The sequence below is a fragment of the Mercenaria mercenaria genome, chromosome 8, assembly GCF_021730395.1.
Source record: "Mercenaria mercenaria strain notata chromosome 8, MADL_Memer_1, whole genome shotgun sequence".
Lineage (NCBI taxonomy): Eukaryota > Metazoa > Mollusca > Bivalvia > Venerida > Veneridae > Mercenaria > Mercenaria mercenaria.
Window position 1 is genome coordinate 81220358 of NC_069368.1, and position 22817 is coordinate 81243174.

The 22817-nt window shown below is 36.6% G+C and overlaps 1 protein-coding gene across 6 annotated transcripts in view; it reads right to left on the minus strand.

The window, feature by feature from the left end:
- The window catches only part of LOC123523252 (uncharacterized), a 98242-nt gene that overhangs the window by 67951 nt on the left and 7474 nt on the right, over positions 1-22817 (minus strand). For 5 of the 6 annotated variants that reach the window (XM_053550268.1, XM_053550269.1, XM_053550266.1 and 2 more), the window contains 4 exons: positions 19621-19781; positions 17574-17627; positions 5687-5778; positions 1866-5312 (listed from right to left, as the gene is read on the minus strand). In XM_053550268.1, coding sequence (XP_053406243.1) covers positions 1866-5312; positions 5687-5778; positions 17574-17604 — 3570 coding nt within the window. In that variant the 5' untranslated portion in view covers positions 17605-17627; positions 19621-19781. The remainder of the gene's footprint in view (positions 1-1865; positions 5313-5686; positions 5779-17573; positions 17628-19620; positions 19782-22817) is intronic. The other variant, XM_053550265.1, reaches the window with a different exon arrangement.

Here is a 22817-nt window from a genome sequence, read left to right on the forward strand (position 1 = left end):
ATAAAATGTTTACACTATTTATCTTAACTTTGTTATTTTCACACTTGACAATCTAATCATTCTGTGTGAAACAAAGAGTGATAACAAACATAAGAAGAAACAAAACAATTCAATCTATGGATCAATAATAAGTAAATTCCACAAAGCATCTATAACTGGAATAACAAGAGGGTCATGATGACCCTGGATCGCTCACCAGAGTAATATGTTTCAAATGTCAAACTGATGATTTTTAGAAATTTTTTGGAAAATTTTCCGATGTACAATCAAGTAACCACTGGGGCGGGGCCAATTTTACCCCGGGGGTCATGATTTGAACAAAGTTTGTAGAAGTCGACTAGGCAATGTTACATGTCGAATATCTAAGATCTAGGCCTTCTGGTTTATTTTAAGCAAATTTATGAAGATTTCCCTATGTACAATAAAGTAACCCCTGGGGCTGGGTCAATTTGACCCTGAGGGGGTCAATATTTGAACAAATTTTGTAGAGGTCCACTAAGCAATGCTACATGTTGAATATCTAAGCTCTAGGCCTTCTGGTTTATTTTTAGAAAATATTGAAGATTTTTCTATGTACAATCAAGTAACCCCATGGGGCGGGGCCAATTTGACCCCGGGGTCATGTTTTGAAGAAATTTTGTAGCGGTCTACTAGGCAATGCTACATGTCAAATATCTAAGACCTAGGCCTTCTGGTTTATTTTTAGAAATTTTTTGAAGATTTTCCTATGTACAATCAAGTGACCCCTGGGGCGGGGTCAATTTTGACCCTGGGGTCATGATTTGAACAAATGTTGTAGAGGTCCACTACGCAATGCTACATGTGAAATATCTAAGCTCTAGGCCTTCTGGTTTATTTTAAGAAAATTTTTGAAGATTTTCATATGTAAAATCAAGCGACCCCTAGGGCGGGGTCAATTTTGACCCCGGGGGTCATGATTTGAACAACTTTAGTAGAGGTCCACTAGGCAATGCTACATGTCAAATATCTAAGCTCTAGAGCTTCTGCTTTTTGAGAAGAAGATTTTTTAAGGTTTTCCTATGTAAAATCAAGTGACCCCTGGGACGGGGTCAATTTTGACCCCGGGGGTCTGATTTGAATAAATTTTGTAGAGATCCACTAGGCAATGCTACAAGTGAAATATCTAAGGCCTAGGCCTTCTGCTTTATTTTTAGAAATTTTTTGAAGATTTTCCTATGTAAAATCAAGTGACCCCTGGGGCGGGGTCAATTTTGACCCTCGGGTCATGATTTGAACAACTTTAGTAGAGGTCCATTAGGCAATGCTACATGTCAAATATCTAAGGTCTAGGGCTTCTGGTTTTCAAGAAGAAGATTTTTTAAGATTTTTCTATGTAAAATCAAGTGACCCCTGGGGCGGGGTCAATTTTGACCCCGGGGTCATGATTTGAACAAATTTGGTAGAGGTCCACTAGGCAATGCTTCACACCAAATATCTAAGCTCTAGGGCTTCTGGTTTTTGAGAAGAAGATTTTTAAAGTTTTTCCTTTCGGTTGCCATGGCAACCAGAGTTCTGCATGGAATTCAATTCTTTGAACAATTTTTAGAGAAGACCATCTAAGGAACATCCCTGTGAAGTTTCATCAAAATTGGCCTGTTGGTTTAGGAGGAGATGTTGTTTAAAGGAAAGTGTGGACGGACGGATGGACGACGGCCGGACGGATGGATGGACGACGGCCGGACGCCGGACGGTGAGCGATCACAATAGCTCACCCTCTGCACTTTGTGCTCTGGTGAGCTAAAAATCATAAAAAATCAAAAACAGAAATTAGTCAGCAAATTCAAAACAATGGAATTCTTAAAGAACAATAACAGTCAAAATTCATTTTAGAAACATGATAATACCATGAGCAACAAATGGTGTTGTAAATCATCTGCAGTTATCCCTTCTGCCTCATCTTCGACACTGTACCATCCCTCCCTATCTAGCCTTACATAAGATGGGCCAAGATCCACTTCCACTTCCCTTGTATCCTCAGGGTACTCCAAACATGTCATCATCTTGATTGTTCTTGGTGAAAATTCTACTGAACTCCCTTCACTCTCTGGGACATGTACTTCTAATGAATCTTCAGTGACAGATATATCTCCACTTTTATCTGCTTCATCTTTATCCAGATTACAGCTTTCAGTCTGAATCTGTTCCATCTTTCTATCAACATTTTTGTCATGTGTATTACTTTTTACCTTTGTATCATTTACTTCTTGCTTCTCTGACATAGTTTTTGCAGTTTCATCTGAAAACTTATTTGAATACAACCATTTATCTACAAATTCTTTGGAATTAACAGTCCTGCTATCAGAATCATCTACATCACCAGTATAGCCAGTGTCACTTGATATACTCTTGAACAAACTAAAACTTCCTTGTGGAAATATCCTAACATCAACAGATGATTCAGTCTCATTTTCATCTGCATCAGTCTCAGCTAAGTACCCACTCTCAATTGAATCAACAGATGTTCCTCTAAGATCAGATATTTTACCAGCCATGCTGTTGCATGCAGTAAACAGCATGCATCTTGCCCATGCCAGCTGATGCATCAGTTTATTCAACAAGATCCTCTCTTCGTCTTGTGTAACAGTAGCCTCTTCATCAGTCAAATTTGACTTTACCTCATCTACTGACTTTTCTGCTTCTTCAATTTGGTTTGATACTTCAGTGATTAATGACTGTAAGAGCATTAGCTCTTTAAAATCATCATCACTTATTGGAATGTCATTAACATGCTTGTCCTGGATACGTAACAAGAAATTAATCAGTCTATGGTTGATGTATGCAAGAGTTTCATGCAGACAAGTTCCATCTGATTCTCTTATATATTCGTCATCGTCTCTCCTTGTACTCTCATAAAGGTCAGAATTCAGACATTCTTTACTACTTATGACATTACTTGTTGATTCATTTGATAATGTTTTCTTCAGCAGGATATCAGACTGAGAATGATCTTGAGTCCATCTCTGTATGTTGTCCAACCTTTCTTTTCTCTTGCATCTCTTTTGCCACTGTTCAACATTTTCCTTTCGTGGCTCTAGCGGATTGTATCTTATAGTTCCTTTGAACATTTTTTTAGGTACAGCATCCTTTTTTTCCTCATCACTCCAATCTTTCCAATATAAATGCATGTCCTTTTCTCTCAACTTATGGTCAACATCACGGTCAACATCATGGTCATTATCACATTTGAATTCACTATCTATACCAGAGTTCAAACTTTCTTGACTACTCATCAAACCATAAGTGGATGCATTTGACAAAGCCTTCTTAAGCAGGACATCTGACTGAGAATTATTTTGTGTCCATCTCCATAAGCTATCCAAATGTTGTTTCCTCTTATTTCTTTTCATCCAATGTTTTGCCTTTTCTTTTGTTTGCTCCAATTCCTTCAATTCTGCCTTCAACAATGCTTTATAAGGCAGACCTTTTAAATTTTGGATGCTTTTCTCTTCAGGTAATTTTATATCTACCACGTTACTGGTGTTGACCTCTTCTTTGCTTGCAGAATCTCTTGCAGTATTTTTACTTAATTCTTCAGGTTTGTTCAGTGGTTCTGGAGGAGACAAATAGCTAAAGGCACCAAGTCTAGGGCTTAGTACATTAAGCTTTTCTTGATTTTCATCCTTAGGTTTAGACTTTGAAGGTACAATGTAGTGTTCATCAGAAATAGGTAATTCATTACTTGAATCAGCTTTGATGGTACTTTTATCAATATCTTGTTGCACTTTGCATAATTCTGGTTGGGCAATGTAGCTAAATGCACCTATTCCTGGTGTAATTATACCTGATCTCACCATGTCCATAACCTTCTGGTGTAGTTTTGAGGGTGGTGTATAACTTAAACCAGAACTGACTGTTTTTGTATCTACAGACTTTTTCTCTGCTGAAAATTGACCATGACCTCTATTAGCTGTAGCAGGGTAAGTATGCGCAACATTAAAATTTTCATTTAGTATCTTCTGCTGGAGCTCTGGTAATGTAGGGAAGGGCATATGTTTTGTATTTCTAATACCGTTTCCTTGTTCATATTCTTTTCTGTCTTTATGTGTATCTGTTTCAATCATATACTCAGTAAATTCATACCCAGACAATGTGAAATTATCTTCATTAGATTTTGTAATGGATAAATGAGTATTCTCAGTAATTTTACTGTCAATACATTTTTCGTCAGAAATGCTATTCGCGCCAGACTGTGCCATGGATTTGCCATATGCATTGCTTTTCCCAGGCATTGTTATGTCTGAATCAAAAGGTAAAGGAAATTCGTCATCACTAGGAGGGCTAGATCTGCCTCCAACACTGCCAGGATCTACTGGCTGTGATTTTTTGCCGTCTTCAGTTGTTTCAGATCCTTGCAAAACTGGGTGAATGTTTTGGTCTGTTCCTGTAGAAGTTGAAGGTAATATACTTGCACTTTGCATCTGATTAGAAGCAGCAGCTTTTTGTTTTCTGTGTAGCAATTCAGCAGGTGATAAAAGTTTTGGCACGCTATTTTTCCTGCCAAGCTTTGATTCTTTGTTCTTCATTTCAGATTGCATGGCTGATAATTTTGTAAAATCTGGACTTACCTCTGCAGAAGATTCTGCTTCATTCAAGTATTGCTGATTTTGTTTTCTGGTTATTTCCCTTTCAAAACCAGACTCACTGGGAGCTGTGACTCTAGAAAGTCTCAGACTTGCAATTGGTGAAGGACCATCACCTTGTGCTAATGTTGCCTTGGTGGTGCTTGAAGCTGTGGGATCAGTTTGTGAAAACATTTCCACAGTCACTTCATCATTAAACTGTACTGAAGATGACTTTTTCTGTGGAGAATCAGAAGGGCTTTTTTGTAAAATCCCTTGAACTTCTTCAACTGACTCTCCACCAACAGCACCAAATTCATCCAGATTAATGTTATCTGAATCAACTGTGTTCATAATTCTTTTCCTTTCAAAAGCTTCTACAACTGTTTTAACATCCAGTAGATGTTTCAAGTCCACCATATCATTCTCATTTACACTACTTGTATCACTTTCGACATGGTCAGTGCCAGCAGCGAAAGCTGTATCTTCCCTTACTTCTTTTGGTTTGGTTCTAAGTTTACTGACTTTCTCTCCATGTATCTCTCCTGATGTTGTGCTTATTTCTATACCAGCACCTGCAGATTGTCTACTGTGTTCGTTAGAAGGAAAGGGAGGTGTAAGTGAGACTTTGTCAAGTGAGGGAGGTACAGTGTCAGTGGCAAGGTTGGATGTACTATCTGGTAAGGTTGTTTCCTTTCTCAGTTTCTTTGGAGCATTGTTGTTCTCATTCATCTTAGTAACAAAATAAGTTCATTTACCAATTCTATTTGACCTTATACAGACAAACCAGGCTATAGTGTAAATATTTAGTTTCAAAATCATGTCTGAAAAGAACTTAATGACTACAAAGTGCATTTAAGCATAAGGGGAACTGATATGTATGTTAAGGTGATAATATACAGACATGCCTATTCTCTCTAAGAGGAAATGTTACAAGCTGTCAAGATTTGGAGTAATGCTAGTCTTTTCAATAGTTTTTGCAATCATTAATGAACAATAAATTCAATGAATTGGTCAAAGCAGATCAACAAATGAATGCCAAATGAAACTTCTTGTTAAGCTGCCAGAGTTACTGAAAAAGGGATGTAAGGAGAAGTAAAGCTTACCCTGGAGACAGAGGTGACATCTCCTGCTGAGCCGTAGTGTTGCTTGTCATGTCTTCCATGTTGCTTTGGTGACAGAGAAGAATAACGTACGTCTGAAAAATGATAAACTATACTGTTAAAATTTTCAAAATGGACAAAATTTTATAATTTTGGATTTGAACTAAATAATGTTTAACTGTTAGGGAAACAGACACAGTTGTGGTAATTATAAATCTGCAATTAAAATGGTCCAATATTTTGCTTCAATGCACATACAATTAAGGCACACACAATCATAATTTGTAGTTCACTGTAATTTCAAGTGTATCTTACATTGTAGAACCTTATGTTTCTATTTAGTGCTTCTGAAAAAGTTGACTTCTACCTGCCTGTATCTTATTTTACAGCTAAAAAATGAACATTAGTCTAAAGAATGGAATTGTGGAAATTGAATAAAACATTTTTGTGTTTAAATTTCAAATAAGAATTAAAGGATCTGTATCTCAAAACAAGAAAGACACAGAAAGAAACTATCTGTGTATCCATAAGGCACCTCCACTTCCTGTCACTGAACATTGTTTCATGACAATGGGTGAAACATTTTTAAGATATACGCAAAACAAACTTTTAGGCACTTAATGAGTATTTTTCACTAGGTCAAGGACCGTAACTCTGGTCTAGCTCTGTGGAAGCCCAAAGAGAACAGCACTTGTACAACTTCACATATTAAAATCCCCTAATGTTTTAAGACTCTAATTCAAGAATATTTTGAGATACAAACGACACAAACTTGCATACCCTTTATGCATATATTTGACTTAAGGGCAATAACTCTGGTCTGACTGACAGAAATCCCAAACGAAACCCCAGGTACACAATTTCACATGCTGAATAATATTCCTATGTTTCATGACCCTTGGTAAAATACATCTTAAGATAATTAAGGGAAACACAAATTTTTATGCTCTTTTAAGCATTATTTATGACTAAGTAAAGGGCCATTACTCTGGTCTGGCTGAATGAAATCTCTAGCAAAATCTCAGGTGAAGAACTTCACAGGCTTAATAATATTCTTGTAATGTTTCATAATCCTAGGCCAAGTACTTTCTCTGTATGTGTGTGTGTTCGGGTTTAACGTCTTTTTCAACAATTTTTCAGTCATAAACGATGGTGTCTACTTGTAGCAGTGAGCACAATGCCCAACTTTCTGAATTACATGTGACAAAAACTTGTAGGCCTTTTTTATGCATATCTTTTATTATGTCCGATGTAATGATGTCGAACAACTGTTTTAAGTTTGAATCAAATCCATTTAGTAATAACTGAGATATAGTGAAAGTGCATCAAAACTTTAACCTTAAATTCTAAGTAAAAGGGGGGATAATTCATTAAACATTGGCACTAGAGTTATGGGCCTTGTCTCATATGATGTGGGAGATGATGTGAAACAACTACACTCAGTTTGAATCAAATCCATTTAGGAATAACTGAGACAGAGTGAAAGTGCATCAAAACTTTAACCTGAAATTCTAAGTAAAAAGGGGGGATAATTCATGAAATATTGGTGTGGCCCTTGTGCCATATGATGTGGGTAATGATGAGGAATAACTATTTACTAAGTTTAAAGCAAATCCATCAAGTAATTACAGAGGTAAGGAGAAAAAAGAGAAAGTGTAAAAGCTTTAACCAAGGTGTGGACGCGGAAAGACACCGACACCAGGGTGAGTAGGATAGCTCTCCATATACTTTGTATAGTCGACCTAAAAATGACTAACTGCAAGATAACTGGATGAATGCGTTAATCCAGTTGTTTAGGTAAGTTTATTAAACTGTTGCTGATGTAAAGAAATTAATAAAAATCATTTTTAATTTAAAATAATTTGATTTATTTATTTCGAGAAATGTTTTGTTTGTTGTCATAGAAACGTATCCAATCAGCTGTCAATCTGGTTCCGGATTTTGTAGTCCTTTATTTATAGCACTAAACCATTCAACCGAGAGCCAGTCATCTAAAATAACAGTATAAAACCGAAAACCACGTGCAATTTGTCTCACTTACACTGTTTCGTTTGACAAGTCACACCGATAAATTCTTTAGAGTAAATAGTATGTAATTTAAGTGGTAGTAAGATGCCACGTGGAAGACTGCGGCAACGAGGAGGCAGGGCTCAAGGTAGAGCGCATGGCAGGGATATGCCAAGACCCCCAAGACAATGACGCCAACCCGGTACCAGTGGCAAATCAGCCGGAGAACCGCCCGAATACACGCGGACAGAAGAGGAGGGCTGATGACCTTGGTCAGGAGGATAGGAGCCCTCAACGTGGTCCGACGGCACAGGCGTTAGGGGACGAAGAGTTTGATGAAGGGGACAACCAGCTCCTGCAAGGAGAAAAAGGTGAGTCAGTTATTGATTCTGAATGCATTTTACTTGATTCAGGTATTCTCCCTTCAGATAACAGCAGAAAACCATGTAGTCCGTTAGGTTTGAGTAAAAACGCGAGTACGGGGTGTGGCATCGCTCGCAATAATTTTGTTTCCCTGCCTCCTAGTCAACCTAATGAGTCAACTTTGCATGTGTCAGATTCGAGGCGAAGTTTTCCGTTCGTCCTTTGGCAAAAGACAACCTGTCGTTTCACGTACCCTCTACACTTAAACAACAGATCTGTCGAGGGGAATATATTAATCTTGCTTTACTCTTAAAAGGGGCTGTTGAATTGTCTGACTATTGCACAGGTAACATTTTCAAACTGTCGTCAGACGGTCATATTGAGGTGTCACAGCAAGTGTGCAAAGACAAAATAATGACCATAGAAAAATGGACGAAAGCTTTCATCATTTACGCATCCATTTATTTACAAACACACAGTGACAAAGTCCATGAATTACTTCATTACATGTTCAATATTCGGGATTGTGCTATGCGCCAGGGGGGAAATGGGTGGAGAGATTAGGATTAGCAGTTTCGAATCCGCCAAGCCTTAACACCCGGCTCCTGGTCACAAATGAATAATGAACTCTGGTGGTGCTGCATACAAGTTAAGGATGAGCAGACGTCAAATAATACTAGGTTAAATCCTGGAAAGTACACTTGTAATGATTTCAATATGGGTAACTGCAACTGGCCTAACTGCAACTACGCACATGTATGCTCAAAACGCCATGCACGACACCCAGAGGTTGCTTGTTTTCAGTCAAGATCCTTTGTTCAAGGTCAACACTCAAAATCTCAGCCTAATTTTCGTGGCAGAGGCTTCCGCCGACCCTTTAGAAGACCAAGAGGAGGTAACCCGAGAAATCAATAGGCCTAAGGTCATTACGCCCTTGATTAATGCATCAGATCAGCCGCATAACTTGGATGTCGTAAATTTAGCAAAATCCCCTGTCAAAATTGAGGCTATTAGGCACTATTCTCGTCTGTACGACACCAACAAATCAAAGTTTTTAATAACTGGTTTTACTCAAGGATTTCCAATCCAATATACAGGTCCCAGGTTAGCATGAGATGCAAACAATCGATGTTCTACGTCATTAAACCCAGATATCATAAAAAATCAAATTAATAAAGAAATAGAGGCAGGCAGGGTTGCAAGTCCATTCATTCACCGCCCGCTTAAAAATCTAATCGTGTCACCGATTGGCATTGTTCCAAAAAAAGCTCCTGGGGAATTCCGCATGTTTCACCATTTGTCGTACCCTCTGGCGGTTCAACCAATGATCATATTGACCCGGCTTTATGCACGGTCCAATACACTAGTTTTGATGAAGCGGTTAAACTGGTTCAAAATTTAGGACGAAACTGCAAAAAAGTGCATATCGCTTAATTCCAATCCGGCCATCAGATTTCGAACTGCTAGGAGTTTGCTATAATGGCTATCTTATTTTGATTAGGCCCTTCCTTTCGGAGCATCAATTAGTTGTATTACATTGGAAAGGTTTTCTATATAATATAATATTTCTGGAGTTCTGTGTCAAGCTTAAGTTAAACAAGAGCTGTCCGTAAGACAGCCAAGCTCGACTATTCGAAATATTGTCACAGAAGCAGGAAATTATTACCCAAAATGTTAAATATCAAAAGAGTTTTAAGTTCGAAACGGGACATAATTTGACCAAAATGCATATCAGAGTTATTGGACTTGATGCTATCAACTAGTTTAATAACCCCGAAGAAACATGTTAAGTTTCAATTCCATATCTGCATTAGTTTTGGAGATAGTAACTTGCATGTAAAACTTTAACCAGAATTTTCTAAGTCCAAAAGGGGGCATAATTTGCTCAAAATACATGTTAAGAGTTATGGAACTTGACCCAGTGAGGTTGGTAACTGACCTAGAAAAAGAATAAATAAGTTTCAAAGCTATATGCCTTTTGGTAATAGCTGTATGTACTTGCACGCAAAACTTTAACCAGGATTTTCTAAGTCCAAAAAGGGGCATAATTTGCCCAAAATACATGTCAGAGTTATGGGACTTGATTCTATCAACTAGTTTTATAACCCCGAAGACACATGTGAAGTTTCAATTTAATATCTGTATTAGTTTTGGAGATAGTAACTTGCATGTAAAACTTTAACCAGAATTTTCTAAGTCCAAAAGGGGATATAATTTGCTCAAAATACATGTCAGAGTTATGGGACTTGACCCAGTGAGGTAGGTAATTGATCTAGAAAAAGAAAAAATAAGTTTCAAATCAATATGCCTTTTAGTAATAGCTGTATGTACTTGCATGCAAAAACTTTAACCAGGATTTTCTAAGTCCAAAAGGGGGCATAATTTGCTCAAAATACATGTCAGAGTTATGGGACTTGACCCAGTGAGGTAGGTAATTGATCTAGAAAAAGAAAAAATAAGTTTCAAATCAATATGCCTTTTAGTAATAGCTGTATGTACTTGCATGCAAAACTTTAACCAGAATTTTCTAAGTCCAAAAGGGGGCATAATTTGGCCAAAATACACGTCATGTCAGAGTTATGGGACTTGACCCAGTGAGGTAGGTAATTGATCTAGAAAAAGAAAAAATAAGTTTCAAATCTATATGCCTTTTAGTAATAGCTGTATGTACTTGCACGCAAAACTTTAACCAAAATTTTCTTAGAAGTACAAAAGGGGGCATAATTTGGCCAAAATGAAGGTCAGAGTTATGGGACTTGGTGCTATCAACTAGTTTTATAACCCCGAAGACACATGTGAAGTTTCAATTCAATATCTGCATTAGTTTTGGAGATAGTAACTTGCATGTAAAACTTTAACCAGAATTTTCTAAGTCCAAAAGGGGGCATAATTTGCTCAAAATACATGTTAGAGTTATGGAACTTGACCCAGTGAGGTTGGTAATTGACCTAGAAAAAGAATAAAAAAGTTTCAAAGCTATATGCCTTTAAATGATAGCTGTATGTACTTGCATGCAAAAACTTAACCAAGGTGTGACGCCGACGCAGACGCCGACGCCAGGGTGAGTAGAATAGCTAGACTATTCTTCGAATAGTCGAGCTAAAAACGGAAATTTAATTCACTATCTTGATGATTTTTTGGGGGGAGACAAGTCGTTAGAATCATGCACTCGAGCATTAGAAATTTTCAAAAACACAATGTCAGAACTTGGTGTACCTCTAGCTCTCAAAAAAAAACGGAAGGCCCGACAGAAGTCTTAATATTCTTAGGATTAGAACTCAATTCAATCAATATGACGGTGAGAATCCCAATGCCAAAAATTCAAAAGGTTGTTCAAACAATTAAAGAAATACTTTCACGGAAAAAAACAACGCTTAAGAAAATGCAGTCTCTCATAGGGTCTCTGAATTTTTGTTGCAGGGCAATAGTTGTTGGCAGGCCATTTATTCGCCGCCTAATAAACTCTATTTGCGGCCTTACAAAGCCTTATCATCATATCCGGGTAAATGAAGAGATAAGACTGGACTTAAAAATGCCCTTACAGAAGAAAAAGGCCTGCTGCATACTCTTGCTGTGTACGTACAGCGTATATGATGCATACATGATGTGTACTGAAATCAAGGGCTTTAAATAATACGCAGGATATACACCGCACATACACCGACAGTATGTTTGTAGTACACTTTTGACATGCAAATGAGCTCTGCCGCGTACTACTTGCTGCGTACATGCTGTGGACTACATAGTACACAGGATGTACGCTGGAGGAATTTAGTATGCGGGAAATAGTACGCAGCATGTACGTGGCACATACACTTTCACGTGCAAATGTAGCCTGCTGGTGTACTACCCTGCGGCGTCATGCGTGCACTATCTGCAGCGTACATGCGGTGTACTCGCGGCGTACATGTGTGTACTCCTGGCCCGATCCTGCGGGTACATGCTGTGACTCCTGCTGCATACCTGCTGTGTACTCTAGTGGCGAAACTGCTGTGATAATGTAAATTCCTTACCCCCAACTTTGTATGCAAATGCTGGTCATTTGGACAGAAAAAAAACAGAAAAAGATAAGTGACAGCATCAATAAGTATTTACCTTACCAAAATATGTAGATTGATGTTATCAGATAAATTATATGCTTTTCTTCATCCACTTTTCAAGAAATAATCACTCAATTTTGTAGCATTGGTCTAACTTTGAAGAAAATGGCATAACTGCATCAAGTGGACAACAACTTTAATGCAACTAAATATAGTGTTATGATTTAATTATAGACGATGTGTGCGTAGTATGTTGAGGCATTATCTTGATAATTATTTCATGTTTACAAAATGTAATGCAATGAGTTCAAATAAGGCTTTTCAATTATCCAAGTTAGAAAGCTCCAGGATTAATTCAAAATGACAAAGAAATTATTTTTACACTGCATGCAAGTCAGTCAGATCACTTATGATGTAAGCTTCAAAGAACTTGCAATAGTTTGGCAAGTTATTGTTCAAATATGGTAATTGAACTATTCTATGTATAGATAAAGTTACTCGGAAATCAAGTTCTTGCTTCCAACAAAGAAAAAATGTACAATCCTTCCTGCTGAAGTGTACTTCAGACTTTACTAAAAAAATTCAAAGTTAACAACCAAAGAAATGAACATGTCCCTCCGCTATATGAAGTTACTTCAGACTTTAACTTATAAAAAAAAATTAAGTATAAATGCCAAAGAAACTGTAAGTCTTTCCGCGAATGAAGTGTACTGCACAAATTCAAAGTATTGCGGTGTACATGCAGTGTACTATTTTCTTGTACAGTCCCTCCTGCGTACTGCAGTGTACTCCTTAAATTTCAGAGTCTGTGCTGCGTACTTGAAGTGTATAGTGACCTCTGCGTACATGCTGTGTACTCATCGAATAGTACACGGCATGTACGCGGCATGCGATGTATTAAAATGTACTCCTCTGGCGTACTACTGTGTTCGCGGCATATACACAGCAAAGACGCAGCATGTACGCCACAAAGGCTTGCTTCTGTAAGGGTGTGGTTAACTCTGCTTCAGAATTTCAACGGGCATTTCCATTTTTCATGATCAGTATTGGGTCACAAATGAAGACGCACAATTGTACTGATAGCGCGAGCAGGACGGAGTTAGGATTTCGGGATTTACTTTCAAGGTCACTGGTGTCATGCGAATGGCCAATCACGTGGTCTTACGTCCGATATAACAGTTTTAGAGTTGTTCCCTTTGGTTGCATATTTATTTGGGAAAAAATCTAAACAAATAAGAAGATCAATTTAAGCGATTAATATGGCATAGTTCAGATCTTGATCAATTATCTTCTAAGTCGGAAAAAGTAGGTGCATTGTAAGAATCTTAACGTTAAGATGTTTTAACCTTAACATCGTAATTAGGCAGTTCACGTCCCAGGTCATTCTATACAACGTTTGTATGCTTTGTCTCGCTTTCAGTGGACAGGTTTCGAAGCTAGTCCAGACGCAGACCAGTGTCTCACCGGTACCAATTTTCCTTTGGACATTTCAGTTTAGAGCTAAACAGCTCCTTTTTTCAGGAACGCAGTAAACTCTAGACAGAAATTCAGGCAGTCTTATAATCTTCCAAAGTGTTGCCTCTACCTGAAGAACACATATGTTATTTACTGCATTCTGTTTCGAAGTTGTCCCAAAAACTATTACGAGTATAAGCAGGTTTAAATATTTCATAAACTGTTCGGATATTATAATATATCTGGGGTCTTTGCTATTAGCAAACTGTTGGAGGGTTGCCATAGGAACCGATAACAAGATATCGAACTCCTCTGACTTTACCAATCTTGATTGATATATGCAGAAAACTCCTCACATTTGTTTTAGTGATTATGAATCAAATTGTTTAATTCATTATTTACCCTGGCTACTTTGGACCTTTTTAGGGTTAGCGAATTAGTTTCTCCGTGTAAAGAATTATCAAAGGTTTCACTTCAGTTATCTGACTTGTCCCGGATAGGAAGTCAGTACGCTATAATTAAGCTTCTTCATTCTAAAACAAATCAAAGAGGTAAAGTGGTTACATTAAAAATACCCAGAGAATCAGGTTCTGTCTGCGCAGTACAATCACTACTTGAATTCTTAGTAGTGAGACCAAAACAGGTTGGAATATTGTACTGTCTTTAAGACGGCATCCCCGTTACGAGGTCACAATTCTCCGCTGTATTGTCAAAATGCGTTGGAAAGTGTCAAATTCCTGGTACTTTTCGATCACATAGTTTTAGAACCGGCCGGGCTACTGATTTAGCGTCTCAAGGTTTTCCACCAGAAGTTATTATGAAAATGGGTAGATGGACATCAAACTGTTATAAATTATATATTCGCTATCAGAAATAGGTCAGGGCACACAACTCTATCACTCTTGATTCAATAAATATACTTGTTTCCCAAGTACGGCATTTGCGTGGCCTTTGTGTACTTACGAAATATACAGTACAATCTTTTTAAAGCTATCCTGCTATTAAGCAAAAACCTCTTTAGAACAACATTCAAACTTCCTCATGCTGTAACATACCATCAAAATTACTTCCTCAGGGCAACAACCTTTACATAATAGTCAATATTTGTATTTCCCAAACGGTGTTACTTTATAAGGGTTGCACTGTACTTATTTCATTTTCGCTTTAGCGGCAAATTCTGACTACCAATTCTGTTTCTCAATACTTGTAGATGTATGGGTTTTAGGGGATTCAATCCCTTACTGGGCCGGCATCCGAGCGACGGACACAGGAAATGGTCAACCTTCACTTGCCTGACTTAACAATAATGCTTGGTGGGGAGTGAGGGGACTCGGCTGGACCTCTTTCCGCAACTCCATAGAGACCCAGGTGCTGCTATCGCCTCCACCCAAGATTATCATCATACATTTAGGTGGTAACGATCTTGCCTCATTATCTCTGATCAAAATGAGAAGAAGTTTAAAAGGGGAAATCGAATACCTCCGTGAGGCTTTTCCCGACACTGTTTTGATATGGGTTGACATTTTACCCAGGCGTGTTTGGAGGGGGGTCACGAACGTAAAGTCATTGGAGACAAAGCGCAAGCGTATCAATAGGTTGGGCCGTATAGCAACATGCCGTTCTGGCAGGGGAGATTTCATAAGCCCTGACATTGATACGGAAACTAACTTTTTTAGGGATGACGGTGTACACTTAAATGATGTGGGATTGGAATTTTATCTAGATCATTTGAAGACTGCAATACAGGAAAACTCTGTTCAATAATAATTTTTGGGGGATAAATTAAAATTTATTGTGGCGGAAAAAATTGTTAATTGACCGGAAGGTGACCGGGCACTGTGGTTTAAGCTAAGAAAATTGAACCATATACTTCACAATTTTACCTTCGAAACTTCCGGTTACGGGTGTATCAACTCTCGTCGATGGCATTATTTGCGCTACAGATGAGACTTGTGCATCTGTGACTTAATTGAGTTGACAGTTTCGGGTCCGTAGACTGTTTAATTACTTTTGTTTTGGGTTATCTCAGGTCACAAGCTTAGTAACGTGGTAAAATAATTGTTATGGTATCCTTGATGTTGTTCCGGGCTATTACTGACTCGAATGTTGCTTCGGGTTATTATACTGTGTTGACGCGAATGTCACTTTGGGTCCTTATGCTAGCTTTGACTGTAGACTCAAATGTCGCTTTGGGTCACTTGGTTATTTTGTTGCCGACTCGAATGTCGCTTCGGGTCCTTAGGCTAGCTTTGACTGTAGACTCAAATGTCGCTTTGGGTCTTTTGTTATTGTTGTTGTTGACTCGAATGTTGCTTCGGGTCTATAGGTCTGGCCCTTTGTGTATTGGTAAGACCTAGTTAATGTGGTTACCGTTTTAGATGTATTTAGCCAATGGCATTCCCTAACGCCGAATGTGTGGTTGTGCATTTTTAGTTTCCTAAGCTGGTACCTGTTGAGGGTACATTACATTGGGGAACTGGGGGTTTACGATTACACAGTCGGTAGGACTCTTATGGCTAAAGGTTCTGTGTATGGATACAGTTAATATCTCAGTGACCTGAGTGTATATATGCAAGTACGTTTTATTCATTTAAAATTGGTTGCCTTTTATATGACACGTCCGGTCTCCTTTCGGTTAACTTCCTTATTGCATTTGATATTAGTTTTCAATAGTTTGGTAGCGAGCTTTAACGCCTAACATACTGAACTCAGAGCGGCCATTTTACCCAACTCATATTAATAAATGTTTGAGCATTCATTTTAATGTAAACGGTATTAGATGATTGATTTAAATGTTTGATTATTCGCCGCTCAGGCGCTTAATAAATAGAGTGAAGACTGCATGTGCTTTTGTCTTTTATTTTGAGTAATTACAAATAATATAATTTCTTTCTATTGAAAGGGTATATTTTATATATAAGAAAAAGGCGAGACGAAATAAGGAAAAAATCGAGATTAATTAATAAACTCGTCACTACAGAAAAAACATGTTTTTCTCATGAAGTGCACATAAAATTCCCCTAAACAGTTGTTCAGGTCATATATGTGTCATAAAAAATACAGGTTAATAAATAAGCACGTCCCTAAAGAAAAACATGTCGCTTCTACTCACAAAGTGCATATATAATGCCCCTTAAACAATTAGTCAGGTCGTATGTTATAATGCGGTAAATTGATTGACACTGGGTTTAACATTGAGTGACAATTTATGTGTATTTTAAGAGAAATATTTTTATTGTTTATTACTTTTGCAGTTTGTACCTGACTTCATTTATTTTGCTTATGTAAATGATGTATTTGACCAATCTGTATAAATATGGAGACAAATTGTGTATTGTCGGACTAAACTGAAAGGGACACCCTCTCACACAGCAAACACGTGGTGGCTCGGAAGCCGGCCAGGGCTAAGGCCTTGTGCTGTGCACAGCCTGAGAAGGAATAAAGACGGAGACAGAGAGTTATGAAATGCTTAAAGGCTTATTTGTGCTAGATGGAATTTTGTTAGCTCTGTCAGTTAGAAGGTATACTATTGTTGACGGTAAATTAAAACTAGATAGAAACAAAAACAGTGTATTGAGTTATTTTTCCAGTGGACTTAAGGAGCGGCTACGCTACACTAACATAAAAATGTTGACACTTAAAAAATATAATCCATCTTATCTGTCCAAAGCATCAAAATTAATTAAGTCTACTTTTTTACAAGCCACTGTCATAATTCAGCAGTTTACCTGTAATTTGATTAAATCCTTGAGTGTACTTACTATATATAAGACTTGAGATCATGGTGTTCTCCAAGCACTGGGAGGTGGGATAATTTATAGAAGTGGCAGTGTACACTGGGTGGGCCAGATACAGATTGGAAATAGAAAGGGCTGACTCATATAATTACTTTATTTCTCTTACACCTTCTTGAAATAACGTAATTATTCTCATTAACAGCTACTCTTTCTACAACTTGTCTATAAAACAGACTTTTTCTCCACTCTTTAATTGTTAGAATCTAAGTATTATACTTGTTCACAAACCTGCAAGATGTCGTTTTGGAGGAGAACTCATTCTATTGTTCACAATCTCATCACCTGAAATTAACATTCAAAATGATAATATTTATCACAACAGACATATAAATGACATCTAGTGAATTAGTACAACTCGTTTAAATGGGTCAACCGTGTTGTTGTACTTATTAAACAGACTGGCCCGGTTTATAGGTTGGTCAGGGCTACAATATGTATTGTATTTTGCCATCGAAATATTTCTATAAAATGCTTCTTCCCCTTCCGTTTGGATCCGTCTATGTTTACAAACATGTTTGTTTATTTTATGGACTGTAGTTTCATCTATATAAGTGAGTACAATATGAGGACAGCCAATTTGCATATGAATGTATGGACAAATATAGTCAATTATAAAGCTTTACTGAATGCTTCCAAAAAAGAAAAGCTAAATGGCGGTAAGTAAAGTGGATTCTTTCAAAGAATGAAATCAGTGAGACCAAGGCAACAGCAATACTTAAAAGATATTTCAATTTTGCTGACTCTAGTTAAAACAGAGTTTCACTGTAACGGGATTAAAAGAAAATGTGAGTTTTATATGTGAATGTTTCAATATATGAGCCGTGCCATGGGAAAATCAACATAGTGGGTTTGCGACCAGCATGGATCCAGACCAGCCTGCGCATCCGCGCAGTCTGGTCAGGCTCCATGCTGTTCGCTTTTAAAGCCTATTGGAATTGGAGAAACTGTTAGCGAACAGCATGGAGCCTGACCAGACTGCGCGGATGCGCAGGCTGGTCTGGATCCATGCTGGTCGCAAACCCACTATGTTGATTTTCTCATGGCACGGCTCAATTAGTATGCTTTGATTTCATCTTTATAGCAAGAGACTCTGAGAAAATGCCTCAAGTATTGTGTAAACAACATATTGTGGTAATATTTCTGGTAAACATACACAAGTACAAATATACAAAGACAAAAAGTGCCACTGGCTAAAACTCAAAATTTCAGAACGATACATCTGCTTCACATATTGTCATTGCATTACTTCACTTTTACTACACTTTTTACAAAATATAATATTTTAATGTTAATGAAAGCAGAATTTTAAATTTTGAACCAGGATGAAAAACATGGAACAGTGATATCTATGCGGTAATATCTAATTATCACATTACCTTCAGTTATTCCTGATACTGTCAACCTGAGCAACATTACACAAATCATGATGATAAGACTATATTTCAATTGATCACAATATCTGCTATAAGCCTTGTGTGCATACTGTAATTATGGTATTTTATTATTTCAAAACTAAAGATGACAAAATGGGAAAAAATGACTAAAGGATTTTCAGTCAGTCGACCCCAGCAGAAAAAAGTATGTCTTTTCATCAAATTGAAGGCAAAAAGTCCCAAAATTCAGTTGAAAAAAATAAATGAAAGACAGTGACATATGTTTGACAAATGCATCTGATTAGCATAATATAAGCACTTTCTTTTAAAAGGAACCTTCATCAAAATATATTCCATTGCTATCGAATATTTCCAGCAGCAGACTCATGAAGTAATTCTAATATTGTCATACCTTACGACACTACTGATGATAAAAACTTAAGTCATTTATATTATGATACCATTTGTAAGTTTTTGGTAAACAAGCCGGAATGATATTAGGATATCGGTGATGTGAATGCATGTTTTTGGTATATTTTAAATATATACATGTATGTCAAAACTGACAAATTAAGATTTTATTGAACTGAATAGCAGCTAATACACTTTGCTCTCAGGGATCTAACTTCTGTCCGCATTTGGACAGTTATGATCAATCTTGAGATTTAAAAAAAAAAACATTCTTTTAATTTGATAAGTCTTACACAAAACATGAGCACTATCAACACCAGGTATACAACTGCTGCCCCAACTAGTGCTGCCAGTTATAGTACAGTTATAGTTTCTGTTTCCCTCATTTCCCCGCCCCCTAACATCAAAGTCATTTTTTTTTTACTTTCATGGTGTGATTAGTGGTAAGATTTTAAAAAATATTTCTTCCTAGGTTAATATAAAACAAATACCTAACAAACCTCCACCATTCAGAACTTGTAGACTGCGAGGAGATGTTGATCCAGTGTTTGGTACAGACTTGACACTAGCGAAAGTTTGTCGAAATAGGTCTACAAAGCTAGAAACATGCCCTACGGTGGGTCTATCTGCTTGTACAAGGATACCTGGCACTCTGAAATGAAAATATAAATATATGTCCTCATGGTACCAAATATATGTGTGACGTTTGAAGTTATGTATAGGTTAGTGTTTATTAGTAAACATTTATCAAATTAAATTGGTCTGGCATGGCACAGCCGCGTGACCAATTTAATTTGATAAATGCTTACTAATAAACACAAACCTGTTTAATGTTTTAAATTATTTTTTGTTTACAAATTTAAGCTCCACCTAAAGATACATGCTGTGTACCTGATTACCTAGTAGAGTCAAAGTGTCCAGTTAAAACAAGCCCCGCTCACCTATCTTCCAAGGCGATGGTAGCTTTATTCAAATTAGTTATGCATGTAATGTAGAACAGCTGATGTAATCACTAGGAAACGGGAATACTGCAATAATTATGAATGAAAACGAGAAAGACATGGAGGTTAGCTACGATCTGCTTGATTTTGAATGATATATCAGCGGTGCTCTGGAGCCGGATATTAAAAAACTGAAATTGAATTACCAGTAACCGCGCCGACGGCAATGATAAAGTTCCCGTCGTAAAGTCCGAATAAGTCTCTGAGATGCTGGAAATGGATCGGCCAAGTATGTCACGTAACAATTACATGAATGATGCGTTAGTAATTAATGTTTCTAACTGTGTAAAGAATCTAGTCATTATTAAAAATGACGAGAAGAAAATGATCTTTGAAGTATAAATATTGCAGACTCTTTAACAGTTGACATTTTAGTTGACCTGTTAAATGTTTAAAGTTATATAGTTTCTGTAACTGTTGCGCTGTGAAGGTAACACTAAACATGATTCTGGACTACAGCAAGTGTTTTTCATTTGTAATTGTCCGACTGAGATTATTCTCTTGGAATTTAACTAGATCTACTGGCACATAAGTAGACATTCAGTTTGTTTCCTTTTTTTTTTAATTGATACCATTTTTCATCAAAACTAGGAAAGCGTTTTAATTTCTGTCTAAACATTCGAGTTTACGATTTAGCTATTTTCCCAAACTACGTAATATTTGAATTAGGCCATCGGAACATTGTAACTTATGTACGGCCCCTATGAGGAATCAGATTAAAATTAGGTTGAGTTACATAGACAGCGAGTAAAATCAATAACACGCCCCTCCTATACATCACTTGTTAATCGTTTCACTTATAAGTATGTGACTTACCAGGTTAATAAACGACTGGAAGTAAATGCTGATTTCCAAAATAATTTCCGATGATTTTAAAATATTCAAAGCCATGGACAAAAAATTTTCAAACACTAATACACATTGCAGTTTGAGAATCAGCTACATGCAACCTGTGTCGCACTGAGGCCGATAAAGTAGCAACAGCTATACTATCAGAAAATTCAAAAATTAAGCTTTAAAACCAAAATAAATTTCCCGATGATTTTAAAATTATTCAAAGCCATTGGACAAAAAAATAATTTCAAACACTAATACACATTGCAGTTTTTGAGAAATCAGCTTACATGCAAAACCCTTGTGTTCCAGACACTGAGGCCGATAAAAAGGTAGCAAAACAGCTATACTATCAGAAAATTTCAAAATTAAGCTTAAAACCAAAAATTTCCCGATGATTTTAAAATATTCAAAGCCATGGACAAAAATAATTCAAACATCTAATACACATTGCGTTTTGAGAATCAGCTTACATGCAACCTTGTTTCCAGACACTGAGGCCGATAAAAAGGTAGCAAAACAGCTATACTATCAGAAAAATTTCAAAAAATTAAGCTTTAAAATTCCTATAGTTTGTTTGTCCACAATAATATTTAATAAATATATATTTAGTTTTATGCAGCTCCATCAATATGAATACATGTAAGGCAACTATCTTATTCAGTTTTTATCCTGCATAAAGTAATTCTTGTCAGATCTCAGGACAGATCAATGATCTCAGTTTAAAAAGGAGCAGTTTCCAGTGAGGACCACAGATATTAAATCTATATCCCTAGAAATATTTTGGCAAGTTAACTTAAAATGGTGCAATTCAACCTAAATATATGATATATATCTCTTACGACATATGTATATCAAGAAAGACCTATCGAATATTAAGTAAACTCTTCAAATTATGAAGGAAATAAAAGTACAATGTATCTGTATCCAGTTAATCTTTAATCAAGTGTTCGGTTAGTTTAGATGACGAAAGGAACTCCTGAATGAGGCAATATCAATCAAAACCAGCCCTTTTTAGTAAAATCTCATATTTTCATCAATCCAAAATTCTTAATGTAAGGTTGCATTGAAACAGAAAAACACATCAGTAATGATCACAGAATAAAGCTGAAGTTGCTAAGTGAGGTTCTGAAAGGAAGACTAAGAATATCATATACAAAATGTACCAAGTTACCTATAACATTATTCCTGTTTTCAGATAGTGCACTATTTACATATTACTAACTTTCCATGTAAACTGCTATCACTACAATATAAATTTTGATAAGTAAGTATTAGTTATTACCTTACTTTGAAGTTGTAAACACTACAAATATCTCAATATGTATATTAAGTCAATATTTTTCCCGCCTGCTTACTTATGCTGTATTAAGTAAAACCATCATACTATCTCTGACCTTTTCAATAAAAATATTTGGGAAATTTGACGCAGTAATTCCCTTCTAAAATGTTTAGGCTGTTACTTTGAACAAAATATAAATCTTATTTGAAATGAATACCACTATTAAGGCTTTAAGATTACCCAATTTATTGAGATGGTTTGTGAATTTATCATTTTATCAATTCCTATATCAATATTCTGTTAAAGGTAATTTGGTTTTAAGTCTAAACACTTTAATAATGTAACATAAAGAAGTAACACCATATGAAGTTTATATCATAATTATTACTTTCCTACCATAAACTTCTGCATTTTTTCAGTTTTTTAATAAAAAACTGGTAATTTTTAAATACTTCAAAGTAATAATGCTCGCCAAATTTTCCCTCCTACATTACCTATTTCATTTGTAATTAAACATGTAAATATTAATTTTAAGCACTAAATCAGTTTATAATGAAATGATTATTAACAA